The sequence below is a fragment of the Schistocerca cancellata genome, chromosome 7 (assembly GCF_023864275.1).
Source record: "Schistocerca cancellata isolate TAMUIC-IGC-003103 chromosome 7, iqSchCanc2.1, whole genome shotgun sequence".
In the NCBI taxonomy this organism is placed as follows: domain Eukaryota; kingdom Metazoa; phylum Arthropoda; class Insecta; order Orthoptera; family Acrididae; genus Schistocerca; species Schistocerca cancellata.
This window is the reverse complement of record NC_064632.1, coordinates 340,612,873-340,628,555: the sequence shown is the minus strand read 5'-3', so window position 1 is coordinate 340,628,555 and position 15,683 is coordinate 340,612,873. Positions and strand designations below refer to the sequence as shown.

The window sequence follows — 15,683 nt, the reverse complement described above, 5'->3', positions numbered from 1 at the left end:
GTTCGCCATCTCACAGCTCCCCCGTTTCAGCTTCAATCTAATTGTGAGGCCAAAAGCATGTTTCACACGTTTAAAACTCAAATGAGGAAGTATGTGTCCAGGAAGTCCCCTGAAGATGCTTAAGACCATTTTTTTGAGTTCATACCACTTTACACTGGTGGGGGACAAGAGCCCACCAGGATGGACAACCACCTTGCACCCTCCTTCACCTACTGCACCTGAAACTGTGTCTGCTGGCTCTGCGACAGTTCCATCCGGATGCACCTGCCTTGGCTTGCAGTTTCGACCTCTGCTCATACATGGTTCCTGTCATCATCGAGCGTCGCTGGGGCCGGCGTCTATGCATTGTCCACACTCAATGGGTGGACATCCCATCATTTTGAGCAGCTGTGACCACACAAGGCGGGGTCTCTTCCGGAAGGCCCACCGCTGCCGATGACCGTTCCTGTCCAGTTAGCGTGGCAGCAGGGGTCTCAGCCTGGCAGAATGCTGTCTGGGGTTCCTGCCTCTGCCCCCACTTCTTGACTGCCATTGCCAATGCAGCTGCAGCCACCTCTGCTGCTGGGTTCTGTGCGGCTGTTGTCTCTGACGCAATGATACCTGTTGCTGACCACTAACCTTAATTAGGACATCGCAATGGAGACGCTATCCCCGATCCTGCCCTATGGACTCTCATGAGTAGGGGGCTGATACGCCTAACTGCCCCCTCATCATTTCAACCTGCACTTGCCAATGACTGCCCAACACATGCTGCAACAGCCGTCGTCGTCAGGTGATGAAATGGATGTCAGTGCCATCATTGGTGTTTTCCGTGACTCGTAATCCCAGTGTTGTGTGAGATCAGTGTTTTTTTCCCTTCACTGTACCAGTGCTTTTTTGGTACAAGTGCTTTTTCAGTGCCATTGCTTTTTTACTGCACCGTGACTTTTTCCTGTACCATACAGTCTATCCCATGTATTTTTCTGTGCCTAGTGTTCTTATGAATGCATGTGGTTTTCCCACCCCATAGGAGGAGGAGTGATGTACCTTCATTTGCGATGCATGTGATTTTAGAGATTGGGCTTCTATACAGTTCACAAGCCCGCTTACAGAGGCTACATGGGTTGGCCCCCTGGCACATTCTGGTGAACCGCTGAAGAAACAGTATTATTTAAGCAATTGCAAATGACTGCTCAGCCTGGTCTGTAACCTGTGTCACTGCTGTCAAGTCAATGTGTTCCGTGGTATGCACAACCTGTACTTCACTGTATCTTACGTGTTGCTCTATGAAGTACAATGCCACATAAATAGTGTTTGTTCTTGCTGAAATATTTCTTCCATCCTAAATTTCCAAAATTTTTATAGTGCAAGTATATATCCAAATCCTGTTCTTGACTAGTTTATATACTAACTGGAAACGTAAGTGAAGGCAGGTCAGCAGATCCATCCCCTGTGGGTCTGTAAACTCAAGAGTGAGCAGCCGAGTCCCCAATAATGCTACCCTCCCCCCACTGCCCCCACCTCACAACAAGAAACTAAAAAGTTGTTTCACAAAGTTATACCAACACTTCCACAGCGTACTTCATAAATCAGTGGCGATGCAGTGCGCAGACATTTTCTGCAATAATACATTTACATTGCATAGAAATAGAACTGAGTTACTAATGCAAGAAATGCATATGGACAGAATCTGCATAAATCTCTGCACAATGTTCCAGGTTGGAGGAGGAAATTGATTCTTAGTTATCCTGTTCAGTAGTTGTAACTTTCTTCCAGGAAAGATGACTTCTCATAACACCAGCATTGCTTGTTTTTCAGTTTACAGGCACACTATACCTCACCTGCATTTTCTGACCAGTTTCTCTTACATGAGTAGACAAAGTAAGTTTACTGTGCTTGTGTTTATATGGTGGAGTTATTTTCTGTCTATTAAGTTTGCTTTCATTTTCCATGTAAAAAAATTTGTTTGCTATGTGTGGTATTCTTCAAAGTTCACAGGCAAACAAGAAGAAGGGACACACACAAAAACAGCTGCCACAATAATCTTGGAAGATACAGAGTTGATAAGAGTATGACATTTAGGTTTTCCATCTTCTGTCAAATTCTGTAGTGTGGCTGAGGAAATGATATTTCATAAACTCCCTACCTTCAAAAATGGAAAAGCCAGGATGGATATAACAATATTATGAAAAGGTTAGCTGCTACTTACCATAGGCACAACAAAAAGATGGTCAGAAAATTATCTTTCTGCCAAAAAGGCCTTCACTGGAGACAGAACAAACATACACACTCACTCGAATGCAATGCATACACATATGACCACAGTCTTTGGCTGTTGAGGTCACACCTGTGTGTGTGTGTGTGTGTGTGTGTGTGTGTGTGTGTGTGTCTAATGAAGGCCTTATTGGCCGAAAGCTCATCTTCTGATAGTCTCTTTGTTGTGCCTATCTGCAACTATGGTGAGTAGCAACTATCCTTTTCATAATATTGATACACTCTATGTTCATGGACCACATTTCCGAGAAAAAAGAAAAGTGAAAAGAAGCTGAAGTCTGTATCCTATGCCCTCATTATTCCCATTGTCCCCTATCACCCATATCTTCTAAGCTACATGCTGACATTGTCTTCATTCACACGAAGTTTGGATGAAAAAACTAGCGAATTTACTTGCTGGTTTGGGATTAAGTGACATTTATCACGAAGCTGAACAGCGATCTAGCTTCCACAGCAATCCAGCCTCAGTTCTCCCATCATCTAGAGAGTTTCACAAGCTTAAATTGGCTCAATCTGCAACAGCAGTAGGTCAACAATATACAGCAATATATTCCAGCATGAAATTTCCACAATAGTAGTCACCTAGGTGTTATGGAATGTCAGATGTTTAAACATCTGACAGCTAATGCACTACAGCAGATTACTGTTCAAACTTTAAAACTGATCAGACCCATTCCTCAAGATGTATTAATGCCCAGTTTGTAAGATATGCTGTGGATGTATGGGACATGGCTCCACTCAATGTAGCACATACTACACATATAAGTAATTCCTTAATGGAAGATATTTATGCAGTCTACCATTAACACAATTAATGGTGAGATAAATGCAGTAATCTTCCTGCCATTCATAAAGTCACCACTAAGTGACTACAACAAGGTGTAAACAGCTTTCCAGTACGCCAGCAGCAAATTGCCATGTTTCACAATGCATTACTGTCCCCACTAACATAACATAGGTCACAAACATCATCACATTTACAAATTAACACTTCTCAGTAATTCTTTATAGGAACATATTTTACGTAAAGACTCACTCAATAATTGCTCAACTTACTCAATCAACTGAAAATAATTCTACTATGTAAACAAAAGCACAGAGAAGTCATTTTGTCCACTCAAGTAAGGGAACTGGCTAGGAAGGTACAGTCTATAAACTGAGGAACAAGCAGTTCTGGTGGCGGGAAAATCATCTTTCTGAGAAGAATACCACAACTATCATTCCCCTTTACCAATGTAGTGCAGTGCGCAGATTTTAGTTGGGCTGCAGCCTCCGGAGATAATGGCTCTGTGTGTGTTTTCTCTATTTCGGAAGTACTTCGTCCAGAAGCTCAAAATTTTGGCAGTCTTTTTCATTGTACCTGTCTGTGACTCAACATCTCATTTATATGGTGAGTAGCAATCTATCCTTCCCCTTTCTTGTTATTCCAACTAGTGCTTTCCACTGATCCATTTACTTTTCTTGCTTTAGTGTAATTAGTAGCTCATATCAGTATCCCATGTAGTGATAATGCATTTTTTGGAAAATAAACAATCCCTGGGCTTGTTCTGGACACTATACTGCCTTTAATTTACAAGGAGCACTGTGGTAGTGTTGGCAATGGCTTTGCCGCATTGGATACACCGGTTCACGTCAGATTACCGAAGTTAAGTGCTGTCGGGTGTGGCTGACACTTGGATGGGTGACCATCTGGGCCACCATGCGCTGTTGCCATTTTTGAGGTGCACTCAGCCTCGTGATGCCAATTGAGGAGCTACTTGACCGAATAGTAGTGGCTCCGATCAAAGACAACCATCATAACGGCTGGGGAGAGCAGTGTGCTACCCACACGGCCCTTGTATCCGTATCCTCAGCTGAGGATGATATGGTGGTCAGATGGTCCCGAAGGGCAACTTGTGGCCTGACGATGGATGGAGTACTGTGGTAGTATTGGTATAAGTTTGTGAAATACCCTGTGCCTGCTTGCTGTTAACTTGGAGGGGGGGGGGGGGGGGGGAGGATGATTGTGGATTCGGCAGCTCTGTCTTCAGTTTACAGAACCACAAAGGAGATAAGAGCATGACCACAATCTGGTGACCTGCCTTACTTCACGCTTCCAGCCTCCAACCCCACTCCCTCCCCTCCACCCTCATACATCCTCAGTATACAATTATCGATCAAAATGGATCTCCTATAACTAGATGTCGCACACACATTTAAAGAAATAGTATCGACAGAAACTGAGAGATTTACACCAAATAAATTAACAAACGTCGGAGCTGATCACCCTTGGTACACAAAATGAGTCAAGAACACTGTTGCAGAAACAAAAAAAAGCATGCCAAATTTAAATGAATGCAAAATCTCCAACACTGGTGATCTTTTACAGAAGCTTTAAATTTAGTGCGGGCATCATTACGAGATGCTTATAACAGTTTCCACAATGAAACGGTCTCAAATACTGGCAGAAAATCCAAAGAGACTCTGGCCCTATATACAGTACACTTGTGGAAACACACAATCAATGCCTTCTCTGTGCAATGGCAATGGAAATACTACTGACAACTGTGCAGCCAAAGCAGAGTTACTAAACACAGCCTTCTGAAATTCCTTCACCGAAGACAATGAAGTAAATATTTCAGAATTCAAATCAAGAACAGCTGCAAACACCAGTAACTTAGAAGTAGATACCCTCAGAGTAGTGAAGCAATTTAAATTACTTAATAACCAGTTATGTTCCTTTCAGAATATGCTGATGCAATTACTTAATAATCGTATACAACCACTGACTTGACGAAAGATCCATACCCATTTTTTCCCTCTAAACTTTTCGAAGTTTTCCAAAAACTGGTGAATCCCACAAAAAGCAGCAATTTATTCTTCTAGCCGGTTGTCTACTGCGCTATACCCAACATTTTGCTTCGCTTAACTGCAATCCATTGTTTTTTCTATGAAGATGGTAACTTCAGTGAATATCTTGAACATAATGGGGAAGAGGCTGATAGATCTGTATTGTTTTCTGTCTTATCTGTCTTGTACAGGATAACAAATACAGCATTACCCCAGGACTGGAGAGTTATCTTCTTCTCAGACATTCTGTAAACAATTTTGCATGTACCTTTTTTGTTATTGTCCTTCTGTTCTACAGAAATGCAGTCATCTGTAGGTATCTTTTCTACCTTGTATATTAGATGCGTCATATGTCATTACATATGAAATTTCAGTATTAACTAGCAATGCTTCCGGTTCATCTCTTAAACTATACACACGTTTAAAGATATATTTGAATTCATGTACAATTTTCTCTCTGTTGTTGGTGACTTATCCATCAGCTTAAATGATGAAATGTGATGTAAAGCCTACATAGTTTCCTATTTTCCTTCCTCCATACTACTATTGTTCTCAATTGTTTCACTTCCCAAATTTTCATTTATCTTCTCACATTCTCAAATACTTCCTGTATTATTATACTGAATTATTTATTACCTGCAAGAGGTAACTACAGTAAAACACTACATAACTACTACTTACTGAAAAATACAAACCCTTAATACACCCATCAAAAAAACTTTTGCATCACCCTGGTTCCCGAACTCCTGAAGTTAGACTTTGACTGTGGATACTGTATCACAGACACAGTCCCTTTGACTGTTCAGGGATGTCACCCACCCAAAGATGTAAACAACCATGCATGGGCAGCGTTTATTAGACAGAGGAGGTCCGACAGCTAATCAGTTGCAGTCATTCCACAAGGAAGGAGGTACACGGCTTGGGTTATCTGTAGTTCAACCATGCCTAGATGGTCAATACTGAGGTTCAATCATGTCCGCATTGTTACTTTGTGCCAGGAAGGGCTCTTAACAAGGGAAGTTTCCAGGTGTCTCTGAGTGAACCAAAGCGATGTTCGGACAGGGAGGAGATACAGAGAAAGAGAGCGCAAATGTCAATGACATGCCTCGCTCAGGCCGCCCAAGGGCTACTACTGCAGTCTATGATCGCTACCTATGGATTATGGCTCAGAGGAACCCTGACAGCAATGCCACCATGTTGAATAATGCTTTTTGTGCAGCCACAGGATGATGTGTTGATTCAAACTGTGTGCAATAGGCTGCGTGATGCGCAAACTTCACTCGCGTTGTCCATGGCAAGGTCCATCTTTTCAACCACGACACCATGCAGCGCGGTACAGATGGGCCCATCAACATGGCGCATGGACTGTTCAGGATTGGCATCACGTTCTCTTCAGCGATGAGTGTTGCATATACCTTCAACCAGACAATCGTCGGAGAAGTGTTTGGAGGCAACCCGATCGGGCTGAATGACTGAGACACAATGTCCAGCAGTAGGATAGAGGTTCCCTGCTGTTTTGCGGTGCCATTATGTAGGGCCGACATATGTCACTGGTGGTCATGGAAGGTGTCATAATGGCTGTACGATACGTGAATGCCATCCTCCGACCGATAGTGCAACCATATTGGCAGCATATTGGCGAGATATTCGTCTTCATGGACAACAATTTGCGCCCCCATCGTGCATATCTTGTGGATGACTTCCTTCAGGATAATGACATCGCTCGACTAGAGTGGCCAGCACGTTTTCCAGACATGAACCCTATCGAACATGCCTGGGTTAGATTGAAGAGGGCTGTTTATGGACGACGTGACTCACCAACCACTCTGAGGGATCTATGCCGAATCGCCATTGAGGAGTGGGACAACCTGGACCAACAGTGCCTTGATGAACTTGTGGATAGTATGTCACAACGAACATCCATCAATGCTAGAGGACATGCTACTGGGTATTAGAGGTAAGGGTGTGTACAGCAATCTGGACCACCACCTCTGAAGGTCTCAGTGTATGGTGGTACAACATGCAATATGTGGTTTTCATGAGCAATAAAAAGGGCAGAAATGATGTTTATGTTGATCTCTATTCTAATTTTCTGTACAGGTTCCAGAATTCTCGGAACCGAGGTGATGCGAAACTTTTTTTTGATGTGTGTACAATTATTAAAGATCATTATGAATTGTGGTGTCATACTCTAACAAAAACAAATGGAATTTTTTTTAGCTCAATTACTGTTTTGCTTACCAGGTACCTTTCTTACATATAACTATCAGTTTTAGTATGGATAATTTCTTGTACACTGTTGACAAAAATTAATAAAACGATTTACAGTATTACTTCTACGAACTACTTAATGTGTTGTTAAGACTTGTAATACTTGCAGACCTGTTCCTGATTGGAGACATATGTCTCATTTTCCAGAGCATTGCTGACAATATAGGCTGCAAGTGATTTACGGCCATGATAGTCAAAGTGTTCCAATACAGATGGGTAGTTCTCCAGTTGCAATACTGTTAGCAAGTTACTGTAATGGTCCACTGGAATCTTCATCAGTCTTGTCAGTTCACGAGCAAGAGGTGTGTTGTATTCAATCCTGGCAACATGATAAATGGATAAATATTGAACTATTATACAACTACTATGCACAGTATTCCAACATTAATTCTTAATTCCAAATCTAACCCTATTTTAAATACAAGTACCTCAACTGGCATCTTTGCCAAAAATTAAATGGTTCAAGTTTATTAAGCAATTCAGTGTCACTCAAATGCCAAATAACATGAGGGCTGAAATAATACGAGGGCTGTTCAATAAAGAATGATCATAATTTTTTTATGGTCAATTTCTCGCACTAAAATTTAATTGTAATTTAATTGTATGATATTCTGTGCAACAAACATGCCATAGTAGTTTCGTTGTTGGGAGTCCTGGTCCCACCTGTGAGAGGCAGGCAGGGTCAGTCATGTTCAGTATTATCTGTCGCTGTAATGTAGGTAACATGCAAGGAACAATAGGTGGCTTTGAAATTCTGCTTTCATGTCAACATATCTTCAGATGAGGCCTATACAATGTTACAAGAGGCCTATGGAGAGTGTTCTTCCCCACAGCAAAGCTGAAGGTGGTTTAAAATGTTTAAAGACGGGAGACAATCAATTTCAAAGTAAGATGGGTGATTTCCGAGCAAAAAGACATTCGCGTGCAGGTCTGCATACAGTTAAAGTTGATGTTAGAGGAAGATCCGGGAGTTTGTTTCAAATGTACTCACTGCTTACATCATTTTGATCCTGAGAGCAAACAGCAAAGCCCAGTGTGGAAATCTCCATCACCAACCCCCAAAAAAGCAAAAGTAGTTGTTTCTGCTGGGAAAGTTATGGTCATCTCATTCTTTGACATTCATGGAATGGTTTATCAGCATTTATACCTGCACACACACACACACACACACACACACACACACACACACACACACACACACACACACACACAGAGATAGATATATATATATATATATCAGTAACTGGACAATACTACAGGGATGTCCTGAAAACATTGCCAGTCCATATCAGGCGCAAAAGACCACATTTATGTGACACAGGCTGGATGCTGTATTGCAATAATGTGTGGCCGCATATTGCCAATGTTGTTGCTGAATATCTTGCAAAAATAAACGTAAAGTGTAGCCCTTCCCTCCCTATAGTCCAGATTTAGCCCCATATGACTGTTTTCTATTCCCTAACACGAAGAAATGCCTTCGTGGGAGGGATTATCAATCATCAGAAGCAGTGGTGAAGACTGCGGAGGTGATTTTGAAGGACCTCTCAAAAGATGGTTTCCAGCATGTATTAGAAGACTGGCAGAAACAGTTTGACAAGTGCATTGCATTCATGGGAGACTACTTTAAGAAGGACCATCAAAATTATGAGGATGAGCAAAGGTACATTGTCAAAAATAATTATGATCATTCTTTATTGAAGAGCCCTCGAATATTAATTGGTGAAGACCTGTATTGAAATTTCCTTATAGAGCAGCAGCACTTTCTTTGACCACACACCATGCACATATATGTCAGCCTGAAGACAAAAAGTAGTGAAGAGAACAGGAAATCTATTTATGCTTTCAACTTGTCTTAGAAAATATGTCCTTGTGTAGTTAATAGATAACATTCCTTACTTTCTTTTGAAATATATACTTCTCTGATACTGAAATCCTTAAGGTCATCAGAGGTCCCACACCGAAGAAATAGTGAAATATTACTTTCAAAATGCCTACCTTATAAATTTAGTTTAATACTGACTAATAGTTAACTTTCCTCTGTCCAGAATAACAACAAAAAGTCCAGAGCACAACTGTCTACAGTCACATATTTGGCAACTTTGAGAAATTTCTTACATGTATTCAGAACATAATTGATAAGAGGGGGAAATAAAGGTTCAATGAATGCTATCAGTTAAGTACATCTACACAAAATTGAGAAAATTTTAATAACTGATTGAAACTTGATTCTATAATTGTAGCAATGACTTTTTTGTTGTTGGTGTGTGTGTGTGTGTGTGTGTGTGTGTGTGTGTGTGTGTGTGTGTGTGGCGGGGGGAGGGAGGGAGAACACAGCAACAGCTCATATGTGGCTGATTTGTGTGTGTGGCACATAGGAACACATAACTCATAACATTTAATTAGCTGTTACACTGCCACATTTTTCACCATACTTTCCAGAGAGAGAGAGAGAGAGAGAGAGAGAGAGAGAGAGAGAGAGAGAGAAAAGAGCAGTAGCTGTCTGTTACGTGCATCTATATGCCACAAATCAATAATCTGCATGGTGCATTCAATCAGTCAGGGTTAAGTAGTGGACATGCGACCATAGTGTGTCAGTGTTGTTGAGTCACAAATCACAATGGAGCAACCATCTCTAAACCAGAATGGTTTGAAGAAGATAAAAGTGTTTTTGACTCCCGAACAAAATCAATGCAATCACGCATACTGTGAGGTGATTGAAATGCAGAATGTAAACTGTTCTTTCCTGGAAAAATCATCATGGATAACAAGACTCGATGTTATCCATACAGATTGCTACAAAATGACAAAACTGCAGAAAGTCACATGAAAGATCAATGACAGCCAAGCTTATGTGACATGCGAGTTAAATAACATCCCAAAGAAAGTATCTTCTGACAGTTAAACACAGTTGTATGAATGTTCTGTGCACTGTGCTAAAGTTGACGAGACTATACAGAACACCTTAAGCAGTGAGACTACGATCTTAACTTTTATCCATATTTTATTAATGAAATCTCAAAAGCTTCTGGACTGACGGGGTAGATTAGGTCAAGTGCCTAAGAGGAATACAGTAAGTCTTTTTTAAACAAAATTCTTTTGTTGAACAATGGAAAATGGAATAATGACAATTTTACAAAAAGGATAGTTGCTACTCACCATATAGCGAAGATGCCGAGTCACAGATAGGCACAACGAAAAGACTATCAAACAAAGCTTTCAGCCAAATAAGCCTTCTTCAGCAGAATTAATAAAAACACACACACACACACACACACACACAGTGGGCATTGTGTGAGTTCCATTTGCCTGTTTGGTCAAAAGCTTTGTTCGACATCTTTTTGTTGTGCCTATCTGCGACTCAGGATCTCTGCTATATGGAAATAATTTTATTATATATTATCAGCCTCTTGTATAACAGGGCTGGCCAATGCTATCTGTCTCAGCGTTGCTAGGTATAGCATGACATGTAAGTTAGTACTCTGGCATGACCTTTTTCCACCAGAGCAGCTATCTTCAGGCCGGCAGATTGACGATGTCAGTAAAGTTTTCCCTTTGCTATTTGTTTGTGGTATGAAGTATGCTTGTAGGGCCAGTGGATGTTTGCACAAAAAGAGGCAGTCTAGCAATCTATCACCTGGCAGTCTAGCAATTAATTGTCAGAAGCCTTTAAAAATTAATGGGAACAACAGACAAGGGATGAGAATTCTCAATATAAACAATCACGTAAGCGACAGGTACTGCAGATTTGCTATGGAATGGTATTGATGAGAATTCTCAATATACATTATACAATCATGTAAGCGTCAGGTACTGCAGATTCGCTATGGAATGATATGAAAATATCATACAGACAAAAATTTAAAGATTTGGTTGACAGTTAAAAAGCAAAAATTTATGAAGTGCAACTGACAGGATTCACTATTTAGTATATCAAGAAGCATTTTGTACTAAATTTGCAGATATGCAGCGTGTTAAGGTATTGGTTATATGAACAAATTCCTGAAGTCGTTTTCATTATTCCACTGCGAGTTTCAACATTTTTTGATGGAATCGAACAAAGTGTATGAAGACTATATATTACAACAAAGTACGTTGGTTAAGTCGGATGGGCATGTCTGGAGAAAAGGAGTGCGAGAATGAAAATTAGAACATCTGGAGTGGCTTGCAGATGGTGCATTTCGAGGGATTTGACTGCACATTCCCCACAGTAGACAAAAGTTATAGAAGGAACATGTTTTGATAAACACAGTCCAGTTCCATAAGCTCACATCTGTTAAATAAAATTCGAGGTAGGAAGAATTCATTGTGGCACTGAAAGAATTACACGGATAGTTTCCTAATCATTTTGAGGACACTGTGTCTTACATTTATTTTTGAGCTGTTTTCAAGACAGCTTTCGATTTCACGTGGAAACACTCCTGTGGATGAGCACATGTAACTGACTGACCTGCAAGGTAGGGCTAATTTCTGTTTTAATGACAAATCCTCTTACGCTAAAACTGTCTAAGATGTCCACATTGCTTTCCTCAGGTAGAGTTTCTAAGTCTCCATACTAACATTGCAAAAGTACTACAATATTTAGATTGACATATCTGTGTGTAATACCATTTTTCGATTACGAGAGTATGTCACGATTACAGGGCAACTTGAGTGCGAAAATCTTAAACTGTCTAAATCAATCCGTATGCTGACAGTTTGTACCAGATAAAAATTATATTGTCTCCAGTGCGCCAAAAATAATTAAATAATACTTAAAATTTGTTTTGTTTGTAATCTGTGTTGTTGAGAAATGTGAAATACAAAACCAAGACATAAGCTGTGCAACTGCACTGCCATTTAAATGTGATAAGTTCACAGTTTACCAATCTCCTGCTCAGACAGCGCATTGTTGCAATGGGGGAAACATGCAGCACGGCTCTGCGCTATGGCACTCGTTCCAGGGCACGGCTTGTGAGCTGACACCTTGAGCAACCCTGTTGTACAATGTGCGATGTAATGGCTTTCTTTTTCAGAAAAATCTATCGCTATAAGCTACAATTAAGGAGACACTATTCCTATATATTGTCGCAGAAGCAGCTGAGTAGCACCGTGATGTAGCAGTTATGATACTAAACTGTTGCATGGAGGGTTGTGAGTTCAATACTCACCTGGACTGTACAATTTTAATTTCTATATTCAGTTCAAGTACATTCTAGAAGTATCCGCAAATGTCAAGCATCATTGTACTGGAATGTTCTGTAGCCATATATATACTGTACGTGTTCTGGCCGGAGGCAGTTTGCTCCGCGCTCTTTTATGTGTGAGTGCTGAATAAACTTTCGTAAAGGGAAGTTAGTGTTTGTCGTTCATCAAATTACACCTTCTTCTACATGACATCACATTCTGTTGGAGATACTGGGTATTGGAACTTGTGATAGCGCACATTATCGATGACACAGTGACTCCCATCAGGCCATGACAGAGCCTTCGTTTACGTGGCGAGAAACCCAAGTTCGAGCCATATTCAACAGATCGCAATCTATCAGAGACAGGAGAAGGAGGAGGAGGAGAAGAAGAAGAAGAGGACATTATGATGACAGCAACTGTGTGCCACCACATCAGACATCCTTCTGGGTTCTCTGGTGACGATGGCCAAGAAAGTGGCTGAAGGTATATGAGAGTATAGCCAAATTTAACAAATGGGATGACACTGAGTTTGGCTAACAAATTTTTCTACTTAGAGGGCACTGCCAATCAATGGTATGAGAACAATGAGAAGTTCACAAGCTGGGAAGTATTCCAGGCAGAACTGAAAAGTATTTCGGAGATACACAACAACAGAAGTGCAAGGCTGAAGATAGATTAAAGTGCACGGCACAGCGTCCAGGAGAAACGATAGCATCCTACATTCAAGATGTCTTGGAGCTGTGTAAAATGTGGATCCTAGAATGGAGGAGGAAGATAAGGTTGCACATCTCATGAAGGGTGCTGCTGAGGACATGTATCAAGCCCTAATCCTGAAGGAGGTTTTGACAGCAGACAACTTCATAAAATGCTTCATAAAATGGTGCCAGTATATCGAGACAGTTCATCAAAAAAGAATTACATGCAGGAAGTTTGAACAGATTCCAAATGTCGTATCGATGTCTGTGATGGAGGAAGTAACTGATTTCACAAGTGTTATTCGTCAGATAGTGAGAGGTCATCAACACGCTGATCAAGGTCTCCATCACCGTTTAGAAGCTCCATCTGATCATCTAGCCGCCGCAGCCTGGGAAACTAAAGGGTGCAACCTTCCTTGGAGGTGAGGCCGCCGAAGAGAAAACTCCTCCCCCGTCAATCACTACGAAAATGATAGGAAACTATGTCGATATTCTCATGGAAGGCCGACCAGGCCAAGCTCTTGTGGACTCTGGAGCATCATATTCGGTCATTTCGGAGAAGTACCGTCGCCAGTTGCAGAAAACCGTATTCGTCGACAACGAAACATCTCTGCTGAAGGTGGCTAATGGGAAATATGTAAAATCTACAGGAAGATTTACCATTTGTGTGGGTATAAGTGGCCATACACAGCCCTTAGAATTCATCGTCTTACAAGAGTGTGGTCATGATGTCATTCTCGGATGAGACTGTTTGAAAGCTTCTCAGGCAATTATAGACTGTGGTCGCTCGAAGATTCTCGTAGACGAGATGAGATACTGTGGACAGGAAGACGTGCATCCGTGTGTGTGTGGAGACTGTGTGTGCTGGGACAAGTGATCATTTCTGCAGTCAACACTAGAAAGGTACCTGTCATGTACCATGCTATGCATCAACCCATGGATCTTTTAGTGGTATGTAAGAGAAGCATACCACTGTAGGATAACTTGGTCATCCCAGCCTCTGTTGTCTCATTTAAGAACGGATTCATTGAACTGTGGAATAGTTAACTGTCGCTGAAAACCACAGATGCATGTGTGTAGCAATTCTGAGCCATTAATTACAGAACAGCTGAGCATCATAGAAACCTCCCATGCCGAGTTGTGTGCGTGAAATTAGCGCTACCACTACGAGACAATATCTTACAGCTCGACTATCACCAGATCTCCCTAAGGAACAACAGAAGAAGCTACTTGCCATTCTTCAAGAGTTCTCTGAATGCTTCAATCCACAGGTGAAGAGCAAATTAGACGAATCGACTGTGAAGCACCGGATTAGCATTGGAGACCATCAAACGATAAGTCAGAGAGCATACAGTGTGTCAACAATGGAATGTTGAATAATTCGCGACGAGGTAGAGAAAATGATGAAGAATGACATCATTCAGCCTTTGCAGAACCCATGGTCATGACCAGTGGTTCTCGTCAGGAAGGAGGATGGCCGCTGGCACTTTTGTGTTGATTACAGGAAGCTTAATAAGATGACTAAAAAGGACGTTTACCCTCTTCCACGAATTGATGATACACTAGATTGTCTGAAGAGGGCTAAGTTTTTCTCAACCATGGAGGACGCCAAGATATCTCAAATTATGCTTCTTAAATTGGTCAGAGAATGTGAAAGGACAATTTAAGGTAGTCAAAGTATTACTTTGCAAGAAAAACTTTGATCCATTTGGAAAGAAGTGGCTACCAGTGATTCCTAAACACATGCGCTTAGATTTTTTACAGAAATTCCATGACACAACTGAGGCTGGACATTTAGGATTTATTAAGACATATGATAGGATTTGCTAGAAATTTTTCTGGCCAGGTTTATTTAGGAGTGTCCGTCACTTTGTGTCGCACTGTTGAGCGTGCCAGAGGAGAAAGGTAGTTCCTCAGAAACCACACGGCCAATCATACCAATTCCACCAGCCAAAACGCCTTTCCAGCATGTTGGGATTGACCTCCTCGGACGATTTCCAATGTCTGCTAGTGGTAATAGCTGGATTATTGTTTGCACTGATTACCTGACACGCTACGCCATTACAAAAGCCGTAAAACCATCCTCGTGTGAAGTCCTGCATGGCAGAGAGCAGAAATGAAATGGCAGATACTGCTGCATGGGTATTTTATGCACAGGTAACTATTCTGCTGGAGGCAGAAGTATCTTCGCAGTATGGAAGCTCATTGGATTCTGGTAAGTGCACATGTAAATTTGCTTAATTATTGTAATGCATGTACGCTAACCAAATTGTAGGATGCAGGACCTCAATATTGTATTATGATTATACCAGATTATTTTGATCTTTCTTTGATGGTGTACCATTCTCTCCTGGAGTGGTGTTGTATTAAAGTGGAATCAGAGTTTAATATAGCAGCACAGTGCATGAACAAATGCATAACAGGTAAGGGTAGGGAAGGTTAAGAGATCGAGCATGTGTGTCTGAAACG

General features: G+C 41.2%; 1 protein-coding gene across 2 annotated transcripts in view; it reads right to left on the bottom strand.

Annotated features, from left to right (window-relative positions):
* The window catches only part of LOC126091844 (vacuolar protein sorting-associated protein 35), a 93,606-nt gene that overhangs the window by 32,660 nt on the left and 45,263 nt on the right, over positions 1-15,683 (bottom strand). For both annotated transcript variants that reach the window (XM_049907100.1, XM_049907101.1), the window contains one exon: positions 7,465-7,672. In XM_049907100.1, the coding sequence (XP_049763057.1) occupies positions 7,465-7,672 (208 nt within the window). The remainder of the gene's footprint in view (positions 1-7,464; positions 7,673-15,683) is intronic.